This window comes from Giraffa tippelskirchi, chromosome 4, assembly GCF_054371585.1.
Source record: "Giraffa tippelskirchi isolate mGirTip1 chromosome 4, T2T-mGirTip1v1.2.pri, whole genome shotgun sequence".
In the NCBI taxonomy this organism is placed as follows: domain Eukaryota; kingdom Metazoa; phylum Chordata; class Mammalia; order Artiodactyla; family Giraffidae; genus Giraffa; species Giraffa tippelskirchi.
In genome coordinates, this window is record NC_137278.1 from 206,384,525 (window position 1) to 206,411,210 (window position 26,686).

Consider the following 26,686-nt stretch of genomic DNA (forward strand, 5'->3'; position numbering starts at 1 on the left):
ATAAATTAAGAAGGGGTTACTGCATTGCACGGAGAAGGCAATGGCAACCCACTCCAGTACTCTTGCCTGGGAAATCCCATGGACGGAGGAGCCTCGTGGGCTGCAGTCCATGGGGTCGCTAGGAGTTGGACACAACTGAGCGACTTTATTTTCACTTTTCACTTTCAAGCATTGGAGAAGGAAATGGCAACCCACTCCAGTATTCTTGCCTGGAGAATCCCAGGGACGGGGAAGCCTGGTGGGCTGCCATCTATGGGGTCGCACAGAGTCGGACACGACTGAAGCGACTTAGCAGCAGTAGCAGCGGCAACTGCATTGCAAAAGGATTCTTTTTACAAGAAAATTTCCCATAGGGTCTCTCTCTCTTTTTTAAAAAATATTTATTTGGCTGCAACAGGTCTTAGTTGTGGCACACAGGATCTTTAGTTGTGGCATGTGGGATCTAGTTCCCTGACCAGGGATCGAACCCAGGCTGCCTAGCATTGAGAGCACGGAGTCTCAGCCACTGGACCACTAGGGAAGTTCCCCATAAGGTCTCTTTATGGAACGAGGCTCTGAGAGCATTCAAAATGTAGCCGCCATTCCTCAGTCAACAGTTTCCTCTGCACCACCAGTCAGATACTCATCACTGATCTATCAAACATTTGCAACAAATAATGCACCCAGTGAGGGGGTGGAGGGGAGATGGATAAAACTCTGTCCCTTACTCTTACTTTTCCAAAAATGCTATAGATACTTAATTTCTTACAAGAGAAAACCAGGCCTATATTAACAAGAGTATACTATCATATTAGTAAATAGCAACAAAATTTCAGGGACTTGAAAAATGATATACCTACATTATCAGGATTTCTAAGATATTGTCCATTTTATAAAATTATATAAAATGTCACAAATTCCTCACGAGTAAGGTACTATATAAACTCCCTAATAATATAAATACATTTCTCTGTAGTGAAAGGAAGTGACAACAGAATTTCTTACTAGGAGAAAATAATCTTGCTTTTGCTGTTTCCCTTCTTAATGAGTCAAGCAGGATTTCTGTTCTGCTTTTTGTTGTTGCTTATATATATGCTTCTCCCACTAGGCCTTTCTTTACAGCAAGAACATTGCCTTGTATACCTGGAGTTTAACACAACCTGGTATTAAAGAAATGGATGCCTTCATTCTTTATATATATTTAATTTGGTGGTGCCAGGTCTTAGTAGCAGTGCACAGGATCCGCAGCTGCGACATGTGAATTCTTAGTTGCAGCATGCGGGATCCAGTTCACCGACCAGGATCCAACTCAGGCCCCCTTCACCGGCAACTTGGAGTCTTCACTGCTGGGCCACCAGGAAAGGCCCTCTGTTTTGTTTCAATGTGGCCATTTGTTTTCTTTACTATTATTCCTTCAGATCAGGTAATGGTAATACATCTACTGTCCCCCCCCTCAAAACTGTGCTTGAAGGAGGAAAAGAAACAGTCTTCTTTCAAGTATAATTTTTTGGGGAAAACAGTAGATCTGTTTAAAACCACAAAAAGCTACAACTGTGATAACAGAGTCTTCAGGAGATGAATGGATGGGGATGAAGAATTTCAAGAGAGTATGAGATGGGGAAGTTTTCCCTTTTGGGGTTCCTGCCGTGGAATTGGCTCTATTGCTCATTAAAAGGGTGCACTTTAACATGCAGGCCCTGGAAGCACTAATAGAATAAAGAAGCTGGGGCTCCACGCTTCTCAGACCTGCAGGAGCCCTTCCAGGGCCGGCTTAGAGGAGGGCTGACCACGTACTCAGGACTCAGGGAAAGCCCAGGAGCAGCTCCAGCATCATCTCCGCCTCCTCTTGCTCTCCTACCAGCTATGTGCACAGACATCTCTGAGGACGAAACGCCCAGTAAGGATGAGGCTGCTGCACGGATAGTTTAGTTTCACCCTCAGAACACACAAGAATCAATACCGCTCCTGACAGCTGGTTGAACTAACTTCATGTACAGCCATTTAAAAAATGCAGTTGCAGAAGACTAACATAAAGTGTGGGCACTCTTGGGGACTTCCCTGGTGGTCCAGGGGCTGAGACTCTGCATCCTAATGCAGGGGGCCTGGGTTCAATCTCTGGTTGAGGAACTAAGATCTCACATGCCACAGCTAGGACCCAGTGCAGCCAAATAAATACACTGTTGTTTAGCCACTAAGTTGTGTCCAACTGTTTTGCGACCCCATGCACTGTAGCCCTCCAGGCTCCTCTGTCCATGGGATTCTCCAGGCAAGAATACTGGAGTGGGTTGCCATTTCCTTCTCTGGGGGATCTTCCAGACCCAGGGATCGAACCTGCATCTCCTGCATAGCAGGCGGATTCTTTACCACTGAGTCACCAGGGAAGCCATAAATAAATAAGTAAATATTAAACAGTAAATAAATAAACAAAGCCTGGGTACTTCCTCACAGCTGGCACAGCACTGGTTTGGTGAAATTGAGCTGTGATGCATCTGAGTAGCAGGGCGGTGGTCAGGGCCTGGGGTGCAGCTGTTCTGAACAAAGGGATTTATTGGGTTCCCAAGTCCAGTTCATAAACACCCACAATCTGTATCTTCACATTTATGCTGTATCGAGCAGTCCTGATTAAGGCTGGTGCTGTCTCTAATATTAACGCATTAGTCTCTGTCCCCCTGACCTGCAGGGAGGGGAACTGCTGCTTTCTGATTCCCCGTCTCCTGTTCTGATCAGGCGAGGATTTTATTGGTTCTCTGGGAAAACCTCATGCACGAGCGATCTGCACTGAGTCTACTCCCAAACACACTCAGATTTAACCTTCCCCCTTTCTCAGTGTCAAGAAATCTAGCTAAGTCAGAGACATCAAAGGGAAGTCTGTCTCAACTCAGAGTGACTCTTATACAGAGCACTCAATATGCTAGCAAATTTGGAAAACTCCAGCAGAGGCCACAGGACTGGAAAAGGTTAGTTTTCATTCCAATCCCAAAGAAAGGCAATGACAAAGAATGTTCAAACTACCACACAATTGCACTCATATCACATGCTAGCGAAGTAATGCTCAAAATTCTCCAAGCCAGGCTTCAACATTATGTGAACCGAGAACTTCCAGATGTTCAAGATGGATTTAGAAAAGGCAGAGGAACCAGAGAGCAAATTGCCAACATCCACTGGATCATAGAAAAAGCAAGAGAATTCCAGAAAAACATCTACTTCTGCCTCATTGACTATGCTAAAGCCTTTGGCTGTGTGGATCACAACAAACTGTCGTGTCTGAGTCCTTGTGACCCCATGGACTGTAGCCCACGAGGCTCCTCTGACCATGGAATTTTCCAGGCAAGAATACTGGAGTGGGTTGCCATTTTCTTCTCCAGGGGATCTTCTTGACCCAGCGATCAAACCCGAGTCTCCTGTGCCTCCTACTTTGGCAGGCAGATTCTTTACTACTGAGCCACCTTTGTGTGCTGTGAGCTTAGTTGCTTGGTTCTGTCCGACTCTTTGCGACCCCATGGACTGTAGCCCGCTAGGGGGATTCTCCAGGCAAGAATGGGTTGCCATGCCCTTCTCCAGTGGATCTTCCCAACCCAGAGATTGAACCCAGGTCTCACACATGGCAGGCAGATTCTTTACCATCTGAGCCACCAGGGACGCCCCTTTGACATCTCAAATCACATTTAACCTAAATACAGTTTAGTGCTGCCCCCTAGGTGCTGTGAGTTAAATGACAATGAGGAGTAGCTACCCATTTCAAATGATCCAGGCTTATCAGAGGAAGTCCACCGAGGAAACTGTGAACGTGAATAGCAAGAAACTACGCTGATTGAGCACCTACTATGCGCCAGGCACTGCCTGATGCACTCTAATGAGCATTAACTAAATGAATCCCCTAACAACCTTGTAAAGTAAGTAGCAGTATTTTCTTCATTATACAGCCTGTAGAAATGCTGCTGCTGCTGCTGCTGCTAAGTTGCTTCAGTCGTGTCCGACTCTGTGCGACTCCATAGACGGCAGCCCACCAGGCTCCCCCGTCCCTGGGATTCTCCAGGCAAGAATACTGGAGTGGGTTGCCATTTCCTTCTCCAGTGCATGAAAGGAAAAAGTGAAAGTGAAGTCGCTCAGTCATGTCCGACTCCTAGCGACCCCATGGACTGTGGCCTACCAGGCTCCTCCGTCCATGGGATTTTCCAGGCAAGAGTACTGGAGTGGGGTGCCATTGCCTTCTCCTCCTGTAGTAATGAAGCCACGCTAAAAGAAATAGGGGCTTCCCTGGTGGCTCAGATCATAAAGAATCTGCCTGCAATGCGGGAGACCCAGGTTCACTCCCTGGGTTGGGAAGATCCCCTGGAGAAGGGCATGGCAACCCACTCCAGCGTTCTTGGCTGGAGAATCCCTAAGGACAGAGGAGCCTGGTGGCTACAGTCCATGGGGTCACAAGGACTCAGACACGACTGAGTGACTAACACACACACACATGACATGACAACAAGAGAAAACACCATGTAAGTAAAATACACACGTGTGCAAAACAGGAATCCAAGCTGCCTCTCCTCTCTTCTCTCCTTATGACCCTGACCCTATGCCCAGTCACCGGTCCCTTCCACACAGCCGTGGGTCCCTTCTGTTCTCACCACAATGAAATCCTCTCAAGAACCTTAAGGAGCTACTTAAAACAAGTCTCTAGTCTGGCCTCCTGGCTTCCAGTTTTTCCCCCGTTCTTCCTGCACTGGATATCACGACCAAACGCACTTTCCCCCTGCTTCACGGCACTCTCCTCAGACATGATGTAGGACCCCCGACTGGTCTGACTTCAGGGTGCCCCACGCCATCATTCCAATGTCTCCAATCCAGGCAGGACCCCAGAGCCACCGTCTGGATTCCCTCTTCCTCATCCTCCTAGGCTCTTCCTTCCTCCCTCTCTCTGCCACAACCCCCAAGTCTGACTCTGAGACCTCTTCGAGATCCAGGCTCAGCACCTCTGAAGATACCACCATACCCAAAACCTTCCATCGTACAATTAGAAGTTAGTTGCCACGTCCAATGGGGCTTCACATTATAAACAGTGTTTTCATTACTGAGATATAATCGACATACCATAAAATTCACCTTTTAAAAATGCACAGTTCAGTTTAGCATAGTCACAAGGCTGTCACCATCACCTCTATCTAATTCCAGAACATTTTCATCACCCCAGAAGAAACCCCACCCACCCACAGTCCCACCCCATTCTCCCCTTTGCCCTTGCCCCTGGAAACCACCAGTCTGCTTCCGTCTCTTGATTTGCCTGATTTGAACAGTCCATATCTAAGGAATCATAAAATACGTGCTCTTTTGTGGCCAGTGTCTTTCTCAGCATAAATTTTTCAAGATTTGTGCATGCTGCAGCATGTATCAGTACCTTATCCCTTTTCATGGCTAAATAATATTCTGCTGTATGGACATACACATTTTCTTCATCTGTTCACTAGTTAGTGGACATCTGGGTTGTTTCTACTTTTGGCTATGGGGATTGACGCTGCTATGAACATGTGTACAAGCTTTTGTGTGACTCTGTGGGCACATATATTACTTTCTCTGAGAATACACTGTGGAGTGGAACTGCTGGGTCATATGGTAACTTTGGCAGCAGCAAAGCGTGAAGGCTCCAGTTTCTTATTTCTCACCAACATTTGTTTTCCGTCTTCTTGATCACAGCTCCCTGAGAGTGAGGGGGTGTCTCCCCGTGGCTTTGACTTGCATTGCCCTGATGACTAACGACGCTGAGCATCTTTCCTGTGGCAGTACCTCCTGACACATCTCTGTCTTTCCCTTCTTGTTGACCCCACCCAAATCCTGTCCACACAACTTCAACTGGAAATGGTGGCTGCCTTCCCTAAATACTGGTCTCTCTCTTTCTCATCTACATGTCCATGTGATATTAACTCTCATAAAACCAAATTTTGCATTTCCTTCCTCACACACAGATGTAAATATAAATGGCATTTGGAAAGCAAATCTCAGAGTCATTTAGTTAATAGCTTTGCGTGCTACACGCGTGCTAAGTCGCCTCAGTCCTGTCTGACTACTTGCGACCCCATGGACTGTGTGGCCCGCCAGGCTCCTCTGTCCATGGGATATTCTCCAGGCAAGAATACTGGAGTGGGTTGCCAGGCCCTCCTCCAGGGGATCTTCCCAAACCAGGGATCGAACCCCAGTCTCTTGCATCTCCTGCACTGGCAGGTGGGTTCTTCACCACTAGCGCCACCTTGGGAAGCCCAGTTGATAACTGCAGTCACTAGAATCGTATTACGAGTTGGTCAGACTTACATGGAGTCTTCCTTAGGTGCCGCCCGGGACAGAAGGTCTTCCCGTGCATTCATTAGATCAACGGCTTGGGCTTGCTTTTCAATTTCACTAAAGCACGTGTTTGACAGTTTCTGGGCTCCCAAACTTCCTTTTTTGGCCCCAAGCTGGAGGATACAGTAGAAGATTATGTTTTACCCAAACTGTCTGAAAACGTTTGCAATGACAGCTGACAGTGATTGAGGGTTATGACTTAGTCCTCACGACTGTGAGGCCGGCACGGTCATCATCTCCAGGTGACGGAGGAGGACCTGAGCTCTTGTCAGTAAAGTGACTTAACCAAGATCACACAGCTGGCAAGTGATGAGGTCAGGATTCAGACCTCGCACCTGCGTCCAGGGCAGGGGCCCTGAATGGAACCTCAGAGTCGGAACGTGCAACCGCTGACAACGCTGCCAGCCTCGCCCGATGGCACTGTTAGAAACGGCAGCGTGACCGAAATCCCAGGGAGCCTCGGTCGACTTCTTTTTCAGAGCTTTGTCGCTGACAGAGAAAAGTGAAACACTCACTGCAGAAAATTTCCACCGTGTATAACGTCACTCCATTGAGCGAAACGAACTTTTCACCAAAGCTGCATTTATCAGATTGTGGCTCAAAAACAACAGAAGGAAAATGACAAAGTGGCTTCCTCAAGTCCATAAGCCATTTTAGCGCTAAATCACCAGACATTTTATACATAATACTCACTCCTCTTTTAGCTTGATTTGGTTTCTTTTTTATGATAGAAGAAACCTCTGTCAAGAAGACAAAAAGTAGAAAGTCAGACCACTGGAAATACATAATTTTCCTATTTTTAGTGTATTTTTTAAAAAATTCTAAGATACTGTATTTTATTATTTAAGAGACTATAACATTTTCCACATTAGTTTGTCATCCAGAGACTCAAGTACATCAATGTATTTCAGATGAATAGAGCTTCATCAAAATAGAGTTCTCAGTATTTTCAGATCCAAACTCAGACAGTATACATTTTTTGGGGGGTGGGGGGGATCACCACATTGCAGAGAAATAAACAGCCTGAGCTTGCCTCATTCACCAGTTTCTTCACGAGCATTTTGTATATTAGAACAAACTCACCTAGTAATCTCTACTCTTCAAAAACTTTCAAAATTGTTTTAAAATATAAAGTTAGCCAGGCATTATGTATACAACCAAAGCAGCCAGAGAAGTGCTTTTCCACCCTGATTTATGTACAGATTTTATCACACTAACCAATCAGAAATAGAAAAACATTCTATTATTCTGGTAGCATTACTTACTAAATTGCACAAAAATATATGATGCCTTTAGATAAAGTTTCTTGAAAATTGTTTTCTGGGTAAATTTTCATCATAGATTACATATTCTGGTTTTAGAATTATGCGTAAGAGGCCCAGTAAGAATAAAATCTTTTCTTACAAAGATGAGAATGTGATTTAACAGGAAAAGATAGCATAAAAGCACAAAGATTAAAATTTTTAGTCCTTAATGAGAGAATAATATCATTACATTTTGAGTATAAAAAAGACATTCATGGAAATCCTCCCTTTCTTCACTTTCTTTTAGATATGCACTGTAGTAGTCATATAACCTGCTTCCAGCTTCCTACACGTCTATTAATACATAATGGAAATACCTGGAACATTTCTAATAGTTTAGTTATTTTTCACCAAATCTGTTGCTTTCCAATTAATGCAGTGCAATATGCTCTAATTTCAGATTACATTTCCCTGATAATGAAAACCTAGAGATTAAGTTCACCTACAACACAATCAGAAAGAAGAAAATGCTTAAAGTTCTTCAGTAACTAGGAATGACGTGGCTGCACTGCCCTCTGCCTATGCTGGGACATAAACCAACAAATCAAAAAGCATCAAGAGCAACCTTCACCAGGTACAGAGGCTAATGCGTTTCACAGTCACCAAGCTGGCCAAAACAGAACAGCATTTTTTGTTTAAACAAATCTCATCACATTGTAAGTTCTAGGCAGAATGTATAGACAGGATTCATTTTTTTCTTCATTAACCTCACTCTCTAAATCAGACTACAGGGTAACACATACCGCCTACAGCAGCCTTTGTTGGTACATTAAGACCTTCCACACTTGGTCCTTGTTCTGGTACACCTGAAAGTTAAAAATATTGATATCAACGCAGAAAACAGATTCATCAAATGTGCTTTTGAATATGTAACACATCCAACTTGTTCCATACTACAAATCTTACCCAGGTAGATCAATGATTGTCTTTTCTTTTTTAGCTCCATATTTTATCACTTTAAGAATTTTAATTTAAAAGTCCATTAAAATAGAAGAGTATTTTGTATCCAGTTGCTTTGTTAGTGGTCTCCCTGATCATTATAATTTGGAATCCTACCTTATGGTCTGGTGTTTTAAACTGTTCTGAGATACCTAGTATATATGTGTACTATACACCCAACATATGTTAACATTTGGTGAGTCTAATATGAATCACATCAATGATAGAAACCTAAATTTTCAGTTGCCAAGAAATCTGCTGAGTTTTCTAGTTGATCTAAAAAACTGATTCTGGTTAGGAATTCCATTAAGGTTTTTATTTTTAAAATATGTTGTTCTCTTAATTTTATTACTTTAAAATGGATAAACAAAATGTAGCATATCCATGCAATAGATGGGATATTATTTGGCCAAAAAAGAAATGAATGGACTTTCCTGAATGGACGGCCAAAAAAGATATGAATGGACCCCCTTCTCATGTAGAGCTGAATGACTCTCCCTTCAGGGCTCTCTACTTGATGAAAATGCCACTTATTGTCCAACCTTCCAGCAAATCCTTGTCTGAAGGTTTCTCAGGACCATCACCCGATCTTGAGGTTGGTGACTCTTTAGCCCTTCCTGTTACACTAAGTTCCTTAAAGCAGTTCCAGGCTTGACTTGCACAGGCCAGCACAACTGAGGGGCCCACCCACCAGCAGTTCACTGATTAGGTGAAAAATGATACCTTGTGGTTGTTAATTTACACTAATTTTCTGGCTAACAAAAAAATGCTCAGTTTTAAAACAGAAAATGTGAATGTTTTGATCCATGGATGTTTTTTTTAAATGTAAGCAAGTGATGTAAGTAGATTTACAATAAATATAATCCCAAAATAAAATCACCAAATGTGAATTATTAGACATCGACTATTGACAGAATATGTACACGTGTGCTCAGTTGCTTCAGTCGTGTCTAGCTCTTTGCAACTCCATAGACGGTAGTCCACCAGGCTCCTCTGTCCATGGGATTCTCCAGTCAAGAATACTGAAATGGGTTGCCATTTTCTCCTCCAGGTATCTTTCTGACCCTGGATCGAACCCATGTCTCCCGCATTTCCTGCATTGCAGGTGGATTTTTTACTGCTGAGCCACCAGGGAAGCCCATAGTTTTCTAAACTGGAATCTTGTTTTTTATTATAAGATAGCTCAGTTGGTAAAGAACCTGCCTGCAATGCAGGAGACTGCAGTTTGATTCCTGGATTGGGAAGATCCGCTGGAGAAGGGATAGGCTACCCACTCCAGCATTCTTGGGCGTCCCTTGTGGCTCAGCTGGCAAAGAATTCACCTGCAATGTGGGAGACCTGGGTTCGATCCCTGGGTTGGGAAGATCTCCTGGAGAAGGGAATGGCTACCCACTCTAGTACTCTGGCCTGGAGAATTCTATGGACTGTATAGTCCATGGGGTTGCAAAGAGTGGGACATGACTGAGCGACTTTCACTTACTTTTCTCATTAAAAAAGTAACACATACTCATGATAAAAGTTCAGTCACTTCAAAATTGTATCGAGTTCAAAGTAAAACTCCTCAGCAATTTCATTTTCCAGTGTTAACTGCATGTGTGATTTTGGCTACTTGTTTTTTACTAAAGTGAGGTCAGTAATCCTCTCTCCCCGTTTTATAATGGACCACGGGCATCTTTCCCTATTCTTGGTAAATGCAGGGGTCTCATTCTCTAGGAGTTCCACAGAGGTCCAGGGCACATGGGCCAGCACTACAACCCAAGTCTCAGTGTTACCTTCACTGCTTGCTGGAGGTGTGTCCACGTTCCTCGGAGTTAAAGAAGGTTCTGGCTGTGCTGACGCCCACCCTGTGCTGCTCACCTGAAGCCAGGGGAGAAAAGTCGTTACCAACAAAGCATGAAAAGTCATAAGAAACAAACTTCAGGGGAAGTGAGTCACTAAGTCCGGTCCACATGCCAGGGGAAGGGGTTAAGCTCCACGTCCTGAAGGGTGGAAAGTATATGCATGATTTGGAATTTTCGATAAGGAAGACTGTCCCTTCCCTCCATTCCTTTAAGCAATCATCCATTTACATCAGTAACGGACTCATGGATATTGGTCAATTCTTTGTATGACAGCCCAGTACTATTATTATTTATTTCGTTGTTCAAACGGATCCAGCTCTGACCTCCTTCAGCCATGTCCCTGTCCAATCCCCTGCCCTGGCCTCCTAGCGCTCCCTTACTTCCAGCACCACCACTCCGCTGCCTGTGCAACTCCAGTTCTAGAACTGGCCGCCTCTCCAAAGGTAGCCCTGGTTCCTTTCATTGGAGAACAGCATTTAGAAATGAGGGTGTGAGTACTGGGTGTACCTGTCGTCCTGGGGTGTCTCTGTCTCTAAGCCTCAGAGTGGACAGAGCTAGGTCATATACCTTGTGGGATACACCAGCCCACATGTACACACAGATTTACAGTTAGTTCTCCATCATGTGTTCATTCTCTCAATAGCCTTGAGAGATGCTCTATGTACACAGCTAACAGGGGCAACGAGATTCAAATTCCTTTTCAAATCTGGGTTTAAAAAAATGTCTTCATTCTTTCTTTTGGCTACACTGTGCAGCTTGTGGGATGTTAGTTCCTTGACCAGGGATCAAACTTGTACTCCCCCCACGGGAAGGACAGAGTTGTAACCACTGGAGTGTCAGGGAAGCCCCTCAAACTGTCTTTGTCAGTTGCAAAGCTCTGAACTGCACTGGCAGGCCCCTAGTAAGACCTCCTCTGCCTCCCAGGAAGCTGGGTACAGGGCGTGGGACTGAATTCTAGGTGGCAGCATGTGAGCAGAAGCGACGCTACCTCCAGACTGGAAAAGGCTGGGGCATTGCTTCCCTGGGTGTGGATGTCTATCCTCCTCCCGCTGGCTGGGAAAGTCATGAACTGAGGCGGCCCCTCTGGACACTAAGGTGGGAGCCACATAATGAGATGAGCAGCCCTGGATGGCCCTGAACTACTGCTGGGAAATTTATTTCTCCCGTAAGTGACTGTTTCAGGGATGTTGGTTACAGCAGCTTAGCCTCTGTCCTAACTGAAACACTTTAAATACATGCCCTTTAAAATTTATGTCAGAGGAGCACACCTTAAAACTATGTAAAGTGTAACACATACCTCAGGAGAAGCATGAGAGGCGAAAAAATCTTCCTCCTTTGGTGGCGGGGATGAGGGCGGGACCACGCAGCTATCAAGCCACAGCTGGAACAGAACACACGCACTGCTCAGGGCTTCACCTGCTTTCCAGGGTTTATTTAACACAGTTCCCCGCCTTTCTAGAGGCCTGTCTGCTAAAGATTCGTACTTTCCATTATTATAAAGTCAGGGCTCCTGAGCACATTCTAGCAACGCGTTGATCCAGTAACTTGTGCTGCTAAGCCCTGTGGAAGACAAAAGGCAGCTCCCCAAGCCATTTCTGAAAAGGGAAGATCAAGGGCTTCGTGTCTAGGTGCACTGCCAATCGCATGCTTTATGGATTCCATGTTTACAAATTTACCTACTTGCAGCAATTAACTTGTGACCCTAGATCTGCCGCCCTGCCTGGACACGTGCAGAAAAGTAGAGAATGTGTCGCCGAAGGTGCAATGTTCAGGTCCTTGTTTCACCTCCTGCTGCAAGCACGGGTGCTTTTTATGGTCTACTGACTGACACACTTTCCACATTTTTGTGGTTTTGTTGGTATCCGTCATTTACAATGGCCTCGATCTCAGTGCTAAGTGCCACCTCGTGTAACTAAGCACAGAGACACAGTTAGATGAGCTTCACTGAGCTCAAGCCACAGTGCCCTTGGCCACGGGCTCAGAGTCAATGTGTCAACAATATGCACTGAAGAAGGTGCCTTTATTTTTTTAAGGAATTTTTTTTTTTTGATGCGGACCATTTTTAAAGTCTTCATTTAATGTGATACAATATTACTTCTGTTTCATGTTTTGGTCAAGGCATGTGGGGTCTCAGCTCCCCAACCAGGGGTTGAACCCGCGGCCCCCGCTGCAATGGAAGGGGAAGTCTCAATCAATGGAAGTGAAGTGAAAGTTGCTCAGTCATGTCTGACTCCTTGCGACCCCCATGGCCTATACAGTCCATGGAATTCTCCAGGCCAGAATACTGGAATGGGTGGCCTTTCCCTTCTCCAGGGGATCTTCCCAACCCAGGGATCGAACCCAGGTCTCCCACATTGTGGGCGAATTCTTTACCAGCTGAGCCACAAGGGAAGCCCAACAGAGTGGTCATAATTAAGAATGATGCCAACACTTCTGACTTAGGCAACTTGGCGGATGATGATGATGCCAATTATTAGAGCTAGGAAATACTGGAGAGGGAGCATGATGGAAGGGAAGATGATGAACATATATATTTAGTCATAATACAAAAATGTTAAGTCATATGATGTAGCTAGCTCTTTTTTATAAATAATTGTTATATCTTGGACTATAATTCTTATAATGTTAAAAACCTTTAAACTTCTCCCTTGATGGATTCTTTTCTTCCTAAGTCTATTGGCACATTTTTATTATTAGAAATAGATACAAAGAACAATGGAAAGCCAGGGAATTCCCTGAAAGAGGTGTCTTGAAACAAAAAGCATGATGTAAAATGAGGTCAGTGTTGATCAGCTGTCAAATAAAAGTGATGCTGCAGGACTGCTGTGTAGTGTTCAGGGCAGTGTTTTTGAGCAGGACGGTGGATAATGACAACCCGCTCCGTGCTGTTTCCTTGTGTGAGAATCCGGCCAGGAAGTTTTACGGTTTGGGTTTATGAAGGACTTTTTCTGCTGAAACAGCGTTCGTAGGATGGAGACCCCGCCCACCACGCTTACGTCAGTGCCGTGCTTCCGGGTGGCCTGGGAGGCCAGCGCCTTGATCCTCTCCCTGTAGAGCTGGGCGGCGCGGCTGTTGTACTTGGCGTTGGTGTCGTTGGTGTCACAGCCGTGCTGATGGAAAAAGGAGGACTGCGGAGGAGAGGACGCGGGTTAACGGCAGGGCTGCACTAGATCTAACAGGGTGACCAAAACCGTTACCGCACGCCACGAAGGGCCTGTTTGAAAATACTAGTGAAAACCAAAACAATTTAAGCCGTGAAAGATTTTTATAAAAGTTTTCCTTGTAGAAGGAGTAATACTTTACACAGACGTAACAGTAACATTCTGGTGAATGAGACGGGCCTCACAGAACAAACTAACTGGGCCCTCACTGCTCCACTAGAGCGCCGCCATCGTCCTGAACGTTATCTGAGCGCACGCTTTTCACTCAGGACTGTCTAACTGGAGCGATCGACCTTAGCTTAGAGTCCTGCTAAACCGGAATTTTCTTTTCAATTCTTTGCGTCTGCATGAGATGATGGGCTCTGCCCCGTGACTTGTGGGATCTCAGTTCCCTGACCAGGACTGAACCTGGGCCACAGCAGGAAGAACCTGGAATCGTAACCACTAGGCCATCACGGGGGCTCCGAAAGTTGGAATGTCTGATAACGAGTTACCTAAGAGCCAAACTAACCCTCTCCTTGTTGAGCACTATTTCCTCATCAGTGGCGACCACAGCACAGGCAAGGTACTGAAGCAGGTACTTAGTTAGAGGACTCTGCTCGCAGCACCTCTGAAGGATCTCTGTACAGACATGAATTACAGTATTCACGGCTTAATTAAAGCAGGTGTTTTAAAAGCCTGTGTGAGTGATCCTTTTGTGAATTCAATGGAACAAATAATGGTACTGGGCACTCACAAGTACTGGGTCCTGTCTAAGTTCTTGGTGGGCACCATCGCATCAAACCCTCATGGCCACACTCCTAGACACCTGCTGTTTACAGACGAGCCAGAAGCAGAGAGGTCCAAGGTGCCCAGCGTCACACAGACTAGCGAGGGGCCGAGCAGGCATTCAAACCCAAGCTTCTGCTTGAGCGGAGCGACCACTGACTGCCCCGCCCCCTCCCCTCCCCCACATCAGCTGGCTGAGACAGGAAACTGCTCTCTGGAGCTGGGTGGGGACCTTCCAACTTAGGGAGGTCTAGAAATAAGGACAGAGACTATCCAAGCCACAGTATTAGGGTGAAGAACAAGTCTGTGGATATAATGAACATGGGCATGGTTTTCTAATCACATGCTTGAAATACTGAAGGCTTACATTCTCAACAGGGGAATGTTTCTTGGAAAGTGAAAAGAAAAAAAACTCAGTTATTACCATACTTTGTAGCCTTCCAAAGATCACCCCTACCGGTTAAAAATCATAGTCCTTGGTATTTAATTTCTCTCACTAGGGAAAACTAAATCCAATTTAAATTTAAAACAAGCTAACTGATTAATTTAAATTTCATTTTTCTCCTTAGGGAACAGTAATGAAAAAAAAGGCCGAGACACTGATCCAAAGGAAACCGGTATTTTGAAAATTATTCTTTTAGATTTACTATTTTAATTTAGAATATTTAATTGAAGCTTGATATAAATTTTACTTGAAATGGATACCAATTTGATTTCTGATACTTTGAGTATTTATTTTTTTTTATTTACTTGGCTTCACCAGGTCTTAGTTGCAGCACAGAGGAGCTTCACTGGGGCACGTGGGATCTAGTTCCCTGACCAGTGATCAAACCCAGGACCCCCAGCATTAGGAGCAAAGAGCCTTAGCCGCTGGACCACCAGGGAAGTCTCTTTCTAAAACAAATACATATATATTTATTTTTATTTATTGATTTCTAATACTTTGAACATTTAATGGTATATCTCAGAAAATTCTGCTTACTCAACCTATATCCGGAGAAGGCAATGGCAACCCACTCCAGTACTCTTGCCTGGGAAATCCCATGGGTGGAGGAGCCTGGTAGGCTGCAGTCCATGGGGTCCACTGAGAGCTGGACACAACTGAGTGACTTCACTTTCACTTTTCACTTTCATGCATTGGAGAAGGAAATGGCAACCCACTCCAGTGTTCTTGCCTGGAGAATCCCAGGGACAGGAAAGCCTGGTGGGCTGCCGTCTATGGGGTCGCACAGAGTTGGACATGACTGAAGTGACCAACCTAGATAGCATATTAAAAAGCAGAGACATTACTTTGCCAACAAAGGTCCATCTAGTCAAGGCTATGGTTTTTCCAGTAGTCATGTATGGATGTGAGAGTTGGACTATAAAGAAAGCTGAGTGCCAAAGAATTGATGCTTTTGAACTGTGGTGTTGGAGAAGACTCTTGAGAGTCCCTTGCACTGCAAGGAGATCCAACCAGTCCATCCTAAAGGAGATCAGCCCTGGGTGTTCATTGGAAGGACTGATGTTGAAGCTGAAACTCCAATACTTTGGCCACCTGATGCAAAGAGTTGACTCATTGGAAAAGACCCTGATGCTGGGAAGGATTGAGGGCAGGAGGAGAAGGGGACGACAGAGGATGAGATGGCTGGATGGCATCACTGACTCGATGGACATGAGTTTGGATGGACTTCAGGAGTTGGTGATGGACAGGGAGGCCTGGAGTGCTGAGATTCATGGGGTCGCAAAGAGTTGGACATGACTGAGCGACTGAACTGAATTGAACTGAAGTGACTTAGCAGCAGCAGCAGCAGCAACCTATATCCTCTTGGCAGACTGCTATAAACACATAATGGTATTTTATATAAAGGGAGATTTTGCTGGCTAGATTTGTAAGGCTGCCAGTTTAGTGTTTTAGAAATCAGATATATTGAATTTGTAAATGAAGTTTAAAATGTTTGAGGATCCTTAGCTAGGTTTGTAAATGAGGTTAAGGAAATTTGCTCTTTTATTATAAATTAATTGAACACTTCAAAAGCTACTTTTACAGAGATATTACTAAGTTTATAAATTGATACATGATATTTATATACTATGTTTGAAGATTTGGAAAATGGCTTTTTTAATTTGTAGATTTAATAAATAAAATTGAGATGAAAGAAGCTCGAAGCATTCCATCTGAGTACAAAAGACACCCTCAGGTATTAAAAAACTGTATTATTATAAAGAAACCTCCCAGTTCCTCTACATCATCACTCCTGTTTTCTTTTTCTTCAAAGCACTGACTACCACCTGTTACTTTCTTGTTTATTTACTTCTTTACTTGCTCTCTGTCTCTGCCGGTAAGGGAGGAGTCTCAGTCATCTTGTCCGTCACTGTATCCAGGGCTTCGTGTTTATCAGGTTTCTAATAGATTTCTGGATAAACAAGCCATCTGGGTCATCCAGCTCATAAGCCCACCGTGTCTTCCTGCCATCCAACAGAGCCTCCTGAACTCTTACGCGCAAATGCTGAACTTCTTTACGAGTGCAACACACATGTGTACAAGAAGAAAACGAGAAATCTGAGATGAACTTACTGCATTAGCATTTCCTCCAACTTGCATGCATCGCAAATGAAACCAAGACCAGTTAGAATCCAACTCTGTAGATCTAAATGGAAAAAATATTTTGAAATGTTAATACAGTTCCTCAGCAGAATCAAGCCCCTCAACTCTTGAGGATAAGATTTCCTCAATCTGCAGGATCCTGAAGAAGTCTAAGTTTCTGTTAACAGTGACACATGCTTCTGGGATGCTGGGGCTCCCGGGTGAATGACAGTCAGTATAACCTGCTTCTGGACCCTCCCACCCTTCCTAGAAGCCAAGGCTCCGAAAAGCGATGTAATGTTTGGAGTTTTTCCAGGTCAGCTATTGATTTGTCCAGTTTGACCCCTAACAGCAGGCTGGAGGATGCTCACAGTCTTATCAAGTAGAAGAGACCCACTTAACATCACCACCATTAGGGAGGGGAGAAAACCCAGCATTTAATGTTGCTGAAGCGAAAACTGTGTGCCTCCTATCGCCACCATACCTTGTACCCTACTTGTTTATAACTAAAGGCAAGGTAAAAGCAGTACCTATAGTCCCTAACTATAAAAATTTACCAAGTGATCACTGTAGACAATATTAGAAATCTTTCTAATGAATCCATAGACATGAGCAAAAAACAAGGCTGTCCCTACATTCAACACTAGCTTTTCCCACACTAACTGGTAAGGAACATGGACATTTTGAAATGGGTATAGGTTGAACCTCCATCCTTTACTAAATGGGCAAGGTAGAAATAAAAGAAGCTCCATATTCATAAAAAAATATCCTTTTATGCTGCCTTTCTTGTTTCTCTTATTTTTCTGCCTATTGGTATCGTTTAACTTTTGTAAATGTTAGGACGTTATTTTGAAGCCAATTGCTACCTTAAGATTAATACTAATACATATTATTATTAAATATACATAGGACAAACTGACTTCATGGTAAGATATAAAAAGTAAAAAATTAAACCCTACTTTATAAGAAACAGATTTCTTATAAGACAAAAATCTTTCTTTGGAATCTGAATACCAAGCAAGGTGATTAAATTATGTATATTGTTCTGAAATTCTTTCTCTGAAAGATCTTGCTTAGTCACCACATTTTCATGAATTCCCCCAGCTTGAGTTAGGTGCCATCCCCACCTCTTGGAACGCAATGTGGCAGTCAACAGCACAATCTCTGGAGGGAGCTTTAAAGTACAAATCTCTACTCTGTCATTACAAGCTGTATGGCCTTGGAGGAATTACTTAACCTCTCTGCACCTCATTTTCCTTATCTGTAAAGTAGGGATAATTATAGTATTATCTATTTCACTCTTATAGAAATTAAATAAGCTAATATTGGAAAGGTGCTTGGCTCACGGTCGATACCATATGGCTAAAATTCTCATCGCCATCATCATTACAGTCACCAGCATCACCGTCACCACCATCACCACCATCATCATCACCATCACCACCATCATCACCATCACCACCATCATCACCATCATTATAGTCGCCAGCACTACCATCACCGTCACCACCATCACCACCATCACCACCGTCACCACCAGCACCACCATCATCACCATCACTACCAGCACCATCATCACCACCACCATCATCACCACCACCAGCACCATCACCACCATCACCACCATCACCACCATCATCACCGTCACCACCAGCACCACCATCATCACCACCACCAGCACCATCACCACCATCACCACCATCACCACCATCATCACCATCACTACCAGCACCATCATCACCACCACCATCATCACCACCACCAGCACCATCACCACCATCACCACCATCATCACCATCATCACCATCACCACCAGCACCATCATCACCACCATCATCACTGTGGTGCCTCTGTCACACTGTTATAAGCAGCAAGCTCCAGAGGATAGAACACCCTATATTTTCCTCTCAACTCCTAGCACAGGCACATAATAGGTACCTCGCTTTAAATATTTTTAAAAGTCCTAAAATTGAGTCTATAAGTACTCAGATTTGCTAACCTGCTTCACAACTTTTAATCGTAAACTATCTTTAAAAAAAAACAACAAGTATTTCATCTTTTTTATACAAAGGTATTTGTATTTTATTTATCTATTTCTGGCCGCACCTCATAGCACGTGGGATCTTAGTTCCTGGACCAGGGATCAAACCCACTCCCAGTGCACTGGAAACCCGGAGTTTTAACCACTGAACCACCAGGAAAGTCCCAAGCCAAATATCTCTGTATCTGTATTTCTTAGAAATGAAAGTAAGAACTGATTGTGCTTAAACTGACCTGACAGAGATTTTCTCTGCTAACATTGGAATTACAAAATAAAAGGTTGATGGTACTGGACTCTGAATACAGCCAACCTTAAGAGGACACTCGAACCGCTTGTCAGTTCCCATTCCTATAGGAGGAGGTGACTCCCTGTAGGTTGTATCTCACCTTTAATTTAGATTAAGAGAAGTGGAAAAGGCAAGAGTCTGTGACAGTGCTAATAAAAAGGAAAGCAAGAGAAGTTGGAGAATTAGTGTCACTTTAACAAAATAGCTTCTGTTAACAAATTAGGTCAATGAAAAAACAAGTTTCCCACAACTTCTGTAATCCTTATATGTGAAGACATAACTGCCTTAAAAACTGCATCAGGAATTAGCTTCACTGATGGCTGCTGTAGCCAGTATTTTTTCTTTTGGTAAGTAGAGCATTTAAATGGATTTCAGAAACTTATGAAATCAGAACGAATCTCACAAATAAACATGACAAAGTTATCATGTAATCAAAAATTTTAAGTGGAGTAAATTACACCATAACTAGTAATCTAGACTCTCACAGACAAGCCCAGCAACAGCTTTCAGGCAGCCATTTGTGTATAACTGGCTTGATGGGCTAATTCAAGGTCACGAGAGGTGTTGCCTTTCTAAGCTAACATCACAGAAAGGTTCTCCTCTTGCGTCCACTAAGCCGGCACCCAGATAATTCAGATCTGATCACTGTCAACAAGCTGGCAGCTTGCCATGTGCCAGGATCCATGCGAGTTCATTTGCTCACTCCTGCCAAAGCCCTTCTAGGAAGAATATAAGCTTTCTCGTCTCCACTTTCAAGGGAAGGAGACGGAGACACAGAGAGGTAAGGGATGGCAGCAGATTCAGACCCCCAGCAGCCAAGCTCCAGCGTCCTCACTCTCAGGGCCCACCCGGCACTGCCTCGTGAACCTAGGGAGCGCCCACTGTGCCCAGGCCCATGTTAGTCTTCCCCTCCTGAGTGCACCCCTCAGGAGCCTCAGGAGTATACAGTTTCAGCTCCCAGCCTGGCAGTCAATCAAGACCCTGCCGAAGTCACGTAGACCTTCCCCTCTGAATCTAACGTCTCCTCATTTTCCTATGCATTAAAAAGTAGCTACCAGACATTTCACTTTTTTCCCATCTCTACACCTTTTCTTTTGTTTATTTATTTGGCTGCTATGGGTCCTAGTCGCAGTGGCGGTGGTGGTGGTTTAGTCATGTCCGACTCTTGCGACCCCATGGACTGCAGCCAGTCAGGATCTCCTGTCCATGGGAGTTCCCAGAGAAGAACACTGCAGTGGGTTGCCATTTCCTTCTCCAGAGGATTTTCCTGACCCGGGGATCGAGCCCATGTCTCCTGCATTGCAGGCTGATTCTTTACTACCGAGCCACCAGGGAAGCCTCTTAGCTATGACCTGTGGGATCCAGTTCCCCAACCAGAGGTTGAACCTGGGCCCCCCGAATTGGGAGCACAGAGTCTTAGCCGCTGGACCAGCAGAGAAGTCCCTCTAGACTTTTTCTTACTGTCCAAGCTCTGTTATCAAAATCGCACCAGGCCTTTAAAGTTTGCTGCGACTGCTACCTTCTGTTTAAACTTTGCCTAATTTTCCAAGCAGAAGGAGACACAATGCTGTTTCTATCAGTGCTCTGTATAAACTACCTTACTATTTACGTTGTATTTGTACCCCCAGCCCAACAACGGTGACATAAGGTTGAGACCCCCTGCACCTATCATGGCTTGTAAAACACTTAATGGTGAACTAGAGAAGAAACAGAGCTAGAAAGGCGCTCGGGGAGACTTGGTGTCACAGGCCCTGGGGGAGGGGCTCTGGGCCTGGGGAGGGGGAGGGGCCAGGCCACCAGGTCCACTCTGCAGGCGGCTCCCAGCACAGTTTGCCATTTGCGCAGATGCCTAACCTCCCTTTCCCTTTTTGCTTGGCAAAAGCCAGAGTTCATGATTTTTTTCCTTTGCAAACTTATTGACTTGAAATTCTACTTAGAAAAACCCCAAACATAGCTCTTATTAAATAAACATTCCACCCATGCCAAACTGTTAATATGTTCATGCCGAGGAAATGGGACTTTGTGTGTGTGTGTATGTGTGTGCACACATGTGATGTGTGGCTGGCTCGCAGGGGGAGAGGAAGAAGAGGGAAGGGAATTCTAGAGGAGGGACTTTCACTTCCCACTCTAGGACTGTTTGATTCTTTTTTCCCAATGAACTAATGTTTGTAATTTTTTTTTTTTAATCAATGAAAAATGTTTAAAGAGTAGCCTTCCGCCTCGGAAAAAAAAAATCCTTAAATACCCTAATCATCCTTGACTTTCTCCTGCCCAAATCCTCGACTGCTGCCCTCAGGTTATACGTACAGAGATTTTTTTTTCCCTTAATGGCTGTTTCTGAATCATGTACAAGCATCGTGATTCATCCGGTTATATTTATCTAACTTTTACAAGGGTGGTGATTAAACGTGCAACAGCCCAAACAGACCCTGCTGTCCAGTCTCGTCAGGCTCTCAGTCAGCCCTTCCCTCAGCTGGGGACACGTCAGAAAGCCACCCAGTTTCCTGGGATGGTTTAAACTGGCAGTGTGCTGTGTGATGGGGAAAAGGGAAGGACTGGCTCCGCTGGGCGGGGCTAAGCAGACAGGAAGACAGCCAATGGCACGCAGAGTCTGGGCACTGCCGGGCAGAGTGGGTCACCATGTGTTAACTGGTGACAATCGACCTGGGGGGAAAAAGTACACACAGGTAAACTTGCCCTGGCAACCACATCCCTCCACATTTGAAAAAGATATGAGAACCGGAGAGTGTGTTAAAAATACCCTGCATCTAAGGAAAAAGACAAGCCGGAAACTGACAGATGCCCTGAAAGTAGTAAGAACATGCAAGAGAATTCCCTTCCCTAAATCATTGCCTATGGAGTTAAACGGCTATAATATTTAACCCATTTTGCTCTGATTTCTGAGAAAAAGAATTCATGAAAGCATATAAAGAAAGTTTTTTAGGTTAATACAGTTAAAAAATTATATTAATAGGTTACTCCACGGGAACAAATACTCTTTGTGGTAATCATGTTGTCGGATCAATGTATTTCTTAAGTCATAACAGGCAGGGAAACAGGTGAACTGCCTCGGGGAGGCCAGCCACGTGGAGATCTGAGCCACAGGGGTGCCCTGCAGAAGCCAGGGCTACTTGAGTACACGTTCTGTTTGGCTTCCAAGCCCAGAGCCTGCCTGGGGATCCTTTAATTATCTCAATGTATTTAACTTCACCGGAGAAGGCAATGGCACTCCACTCCAGTACTCTTGCCTGGAAAACCCCATGGATGGAGGAGCCTGATGGGCTGCAGTCCATGGGGTCGCTAAGAGTCGGACACGACTGAGCGACTTCACTTTCACTTTTCCCTTTCACGCGCTGGAGAAGGAAATGGCAACCCACTCCAGTGTTCTTGCCTGGAGAATCCCAGGGATGGTGAAGCCTGGTGGGCTGCCGTCTATGGGGTCGCACAGAGTCGGACACGACTGAAGCGACTTAGCAGCAGCAGCAGTAGCATTTAACATCACACAGGGCACATCCAGCCTCCCACTGGACTGTGGGGTATCTTTGGTACCCACAAAGGCCTGATAGAGAGTCAGAGTAGAGACAGGTACTCGCCAGAGGAGCCCAGGCAACCCACATCTGCAGGTTAAGAAAAAAGGCTTCACACTACACACATCTTTCATACAAAAATCATTCCCTCTAGCTCTATTAATGTCCTTGGGAGCCTGAGCTGTCGGATTACACTAGAGGCGAAACCCAGCTCCGAGGGTCCCCCTGACTTAAGTAACTACAGCCGAAGGAGTGATGGACAGACAGAACCCCCTTCTCCCAGGAGGGGTCAGAGCAAGACTCCCATGTGCTGATAATTATCAGAAGACAAAAAGGGAAAAGGGGGCAACAGAGGATGAGATGGTTGGATGGCATCACCGACTCAACGGACATGAGCTTGAGCAAACTCTGGGAGATGGTGAAGGACAGGGAAGCCTGGCATGCTGCAGTCCATGGGGTCGCAAAGAGTTGGACAGATTTAGCGTCTGAACAACAACAACAAAGGAAAAGGAAATACTGCCTCAGACCCTAGATTCTGCCGTGTCTTTAACACCACCGCCTCGGCTCTTGGGCCGGGCTCTACAGAACAGCAACTGAATAGAAAATTACACATTTTCCCAGTTTACTCAGTTACCGTTAGACTTAAGTCTCCATGACTCAACCTACCTCTCATGTTACTTGATGGCAAAGCAAACGTAAAGGAAGAGGAGAGAGACCCGTGGAACGTTGTACTCACCACCCCCACTCCCCAGGAGAGAGGCCCCCTTACCGGATGAAACTCAGGTGGACGCCCAGGGACCGGTGGCTCCCCGAGCAGTCGATGCACAGGAATACCCCATAGGTGATGCTGGCCCAGCTGGGGTTCTTGGCGCCACAGTCAAAACACACCTGAAAGAGAAGTTCAAAACTCAGTCACCAACTGATTCTGTTTCCAGATGAACCATCCTATAGGACAATACAGGATTTGGCTTGAATGCTGCTTAAGCCTCACAATTTAAACTGATTATTAGAGGGAATTCCCTGGTGGTCCAGTGATAAGGACTCAGTGCTTTCACTGCTGGGACCCAGGTTCAAGCCCTGGTCAGGGAACTAAGACCCCACAAGCTGTGCGGTGCAGCCAAAAATAAATAAATAAACAAACTGGCTATTAGAAAATATCTCACCTCAATTTTTTTTAAAAAGCTCAAATTTCTATTTCATTTATATGATATTATTATATTATACATATTATATACTAATATAAATATTAATACAATGCATTAATCACATAATAAATTACATATTATTGTATGTCTATTATAACACTTCCCCTGTGGCTCAGTGGAAAAGCATCCACCTGTAGTGCAGGAGACGCAGGAGACACGAATTCCACCCCTGGGTCGTGACGATCCCCTGGAGGAGGAAATGGCAACACACTCCGGTATTTCTTTTTGGGAAGATCCCATGGACAGAGGAGCCTGGCGGACTACGGTTCCTTGGGTCACAAAGAGCCGAAGCGCACACACAGGTTATTGTAACACTAGGTGGTACGTGTAGTGAAGTGAACTCAGGTTGTGTTTATCATCTCAAATATGATGCATGCATGAAGCATCAACAGGGCTCCTTCCCCGTCACACGAACAAACTCTAGACAGGGATGTCCTGCTGGAAACGCCCAAAGCCTTACGGTCCCCTGGGCAGGGAATCTCCACCAGATGGCAGGTGTTCACGCCTGTTTCTTTCCTCCTCAGCCAGAGGAGGTGGAGAGCGTGGTAGCCAGACTCCAAGATGCCCCCGGGATCCTGCCCTCCTGGTCCTAAGTGAAGTGAAGTCGCTCAGTCGTGTCCGACTCTTTGCGATCTCATGGACTGTAGCCCACCAGGCTCCTCCATCCATGGAATTTTCTAGGCAAGAGGACTGGAGTGGGATGCCATTTCCTTCTGGGGTCGGGGGGCGGGGGGAAGCTTCCCTTGTGGCTCAGCTGGTAAAGAATCCACCTGCAACGCGGGAGACCTGGGTTCCATCCCTGGGTTGGGAAGATCCCCTGGAGAAGGGAAAGGCTACCCACTCCAGTATTCTGGTCTAGAGAATTCCATGGACTGTATAGTCCATGGGGTCACAAAGAGTCGGACACGACTGAATGACTTTCACTTCACTTCTCCAGGGGATCTTCCCGATCCAGGGATCGAACACGGGTCTCTCGCACTGTGGGCAGATGCTTTACCGTCTGAGCCACCAGGAAATCCCAAATCCTGGTCCTAAACCCTCACGTGATCTCCAGCCTCACTCTGCCCAGGAGACTTGTATGACCAATGATACGGCAGACGTGCTGGTGCGTCACTTCCGGGTTCTGTCCCGAAAGGCCCTGCGGCTTCCTTTCTCTCTCCGGCTCCCTCTCCCCTGGATCGCCGGCTCTGGGGGACACCAGCTACCATGTCCGGAGCACACTGGGGAGGAACCGAGGCCTTCAGCCCGACAGCCAGTGGGGAGCGGAGGCCGGCTGGCCGCCGCATGGGTGAGCTTGGGGTAGAAGCCCCAGCCCTCAGCGGCAGCAGCCTCATGAGAGGCCCTGAACCTGCCAGCCTCAACGATGACTCAAGTCAACACTCTTCATCTGATGACAGGAGCACAGACACAGTGCTTGTCATGGAAAGTGATACTGCTGATTAATTCGAGTCGGAACAACAGGACTGTTAAGAATTCCACTAAAATAAAATTGTTTTCCAGGAAAGAAAAAAAGAAACCCATATTTTCGCCAGCTGAGCCCCCTCTCCCCCCAGATTCCTGGCCTTCAAAACCTGTGTGAGACAAGTTGTGTTTGTTGTTTGAAGATGCTGAGTTCTGCAATGGATACTGATACGGAGAGCTATCGCTGCGTGGAACGCTGTGTCCTTCACAACCTCTGCCCCCTGCCCTCTCTGCAGGCCCCTTTTATAACAGACACACAGCTCACGCCCACAGAGCATGCCCCCTCCTGCACAGAGGGTGCCTGGCACTCCTAGGAGCCCTGGGGACCCTTCCTTCCTCATCAGCACAGAGCCCAGACGTGGTGAGAGCTCAGTAAATGTTGTCTGTGTATTTTTTTATCTCCCACAGAGCCTGAAAAATAGTGATGTACCCACACTAAGCATTCAGTAAATATATTAATCAAATGAACCATTTGTAAAAAATATCACCAGCTCAAAAATTATCGCCAGCCCCCTCAATACTGACTGGAGTCAAACATTCTTTGTCTAATAATAAGACATAAAAGTATTCTAAAATACACAGTGCTTGTCATGGAATTAATATTTGCAATGCATTAAAACCAGAACAACAGAGTAGTAAAAATTCCACAAATAGGAGATTTCTTAAAAAGCTCCCGAATTTCAGATATGCTTTTCAGGCAGAGCCACCTCTGTGAAGGTTGTTCCAACTCTAACCATGAAGAGAGATCTGGCTTCTGGCCTCTTGAGGGCAATACACGCGTGAAAACACGCGTGGATTTTCCAAAGCCCTTCACAGTGACAGGTTCACGTGAAGCCTACGGGAATAGTGGCGGGGGGTGACAGTTGACATGAGAGACACCGGTCATTCACTTCGGTGTTTGTTGCTTGCCTGCTGTATGCAGACACCGTGGCAGAGCCTGAGGTATAACGAAGTGGATAATGGTGGCACTGATTCCACAGACACTTGCTGAGTCCCTCCCCGTTCCCCCCAGCAGGCCACTAATGTAGGAGAAATGCATGCACGTTAAGCCACTTCAGTCGTGTCCGACTCTTTGCGATCCCATGGGCTGGAGCCTACCAGGCTCTTCTGTCCATGGGATTCTCCAGGCAGGGATACTGGAGTGAGTTACCAAGCCCTCCTCCAGAGGATCTTCCTGACCCAGGAATCGAACCCATGTCTCTTTTGTCTCCAGCATTGGCAGGCGGATTCCTTACCACTAGCGTCACCTGGGACATGAAAATGAAGATGCCCCGGGGTAACAGC

At 45.4% G+C, this 26,686-nt stretch overlaps 1 protein-coding gene and 1 non-coding gene across 8 annotated transcripts in view; one reads left to right on the forward strand and one right to left on the reverse strand.

Annotated features, from left to right (window-relative positions):
• Positions 1 to 26,686, reverse strand: part of ARFGAP3 (ARF GTPase activating protein 3) — a 52,976-nt gene that overhangs the window by 20,830 nt on the left and 5,460 nt on the right. For 2 of the 7 annotated variants that reach the window (XM_081587818.1, XM_081587817.1), the window contains exons 2-9: positions 23,506 to 23,624; positions 16,874 to 16,946; positions 13,384 to 13,515; positions 11,685 to 11,768; positions 10,319 to 10,403; positions 8,351 to 8,413; positions 6,997 to 7,043; positions 6,274 to 6,416 (exon numbers count right to left, since the gene is read on the reverse strand). In XM_081587818.1, the coding sequence (XP_081443944.1) occupies positions 6,274 to 6,416; positions 6,997 to 7,043; positions 8,351 to 8,413; positions 10,319 to 10,403; positions 11,685 to 11,768; positions 13,384 to 13,515; positions 16,874 to 16,946; positions 23,506 to 23,624 (746 nt within the window). The remainder of the gene's footprint in view (positions 1 to 6,273; positions 6,417 to 6,996; positions 7,044 to 8,350; positions 8,414 to 10,318; positions 10,404 to 11,684; positions 11,769 to 13,383; positions 13,516 to 16,873; positions 16,947 to 23,505; positions 23,625 to 26,686) is intronic. The other 5 variants (XM_081587821.1, XM_081587820.1, XM_081587819.1 and 2 more) reach the window with 4 other exon arrangements.
• On the forward strand, positions 23,754 to 23,825 carry TRNAE-UUC (transfer RNA glutamic acid (anticodon UUC)). Its single transcript has one exon. It is a non-coding gene; the product is annotated as a tRNA-Glu (tRNA).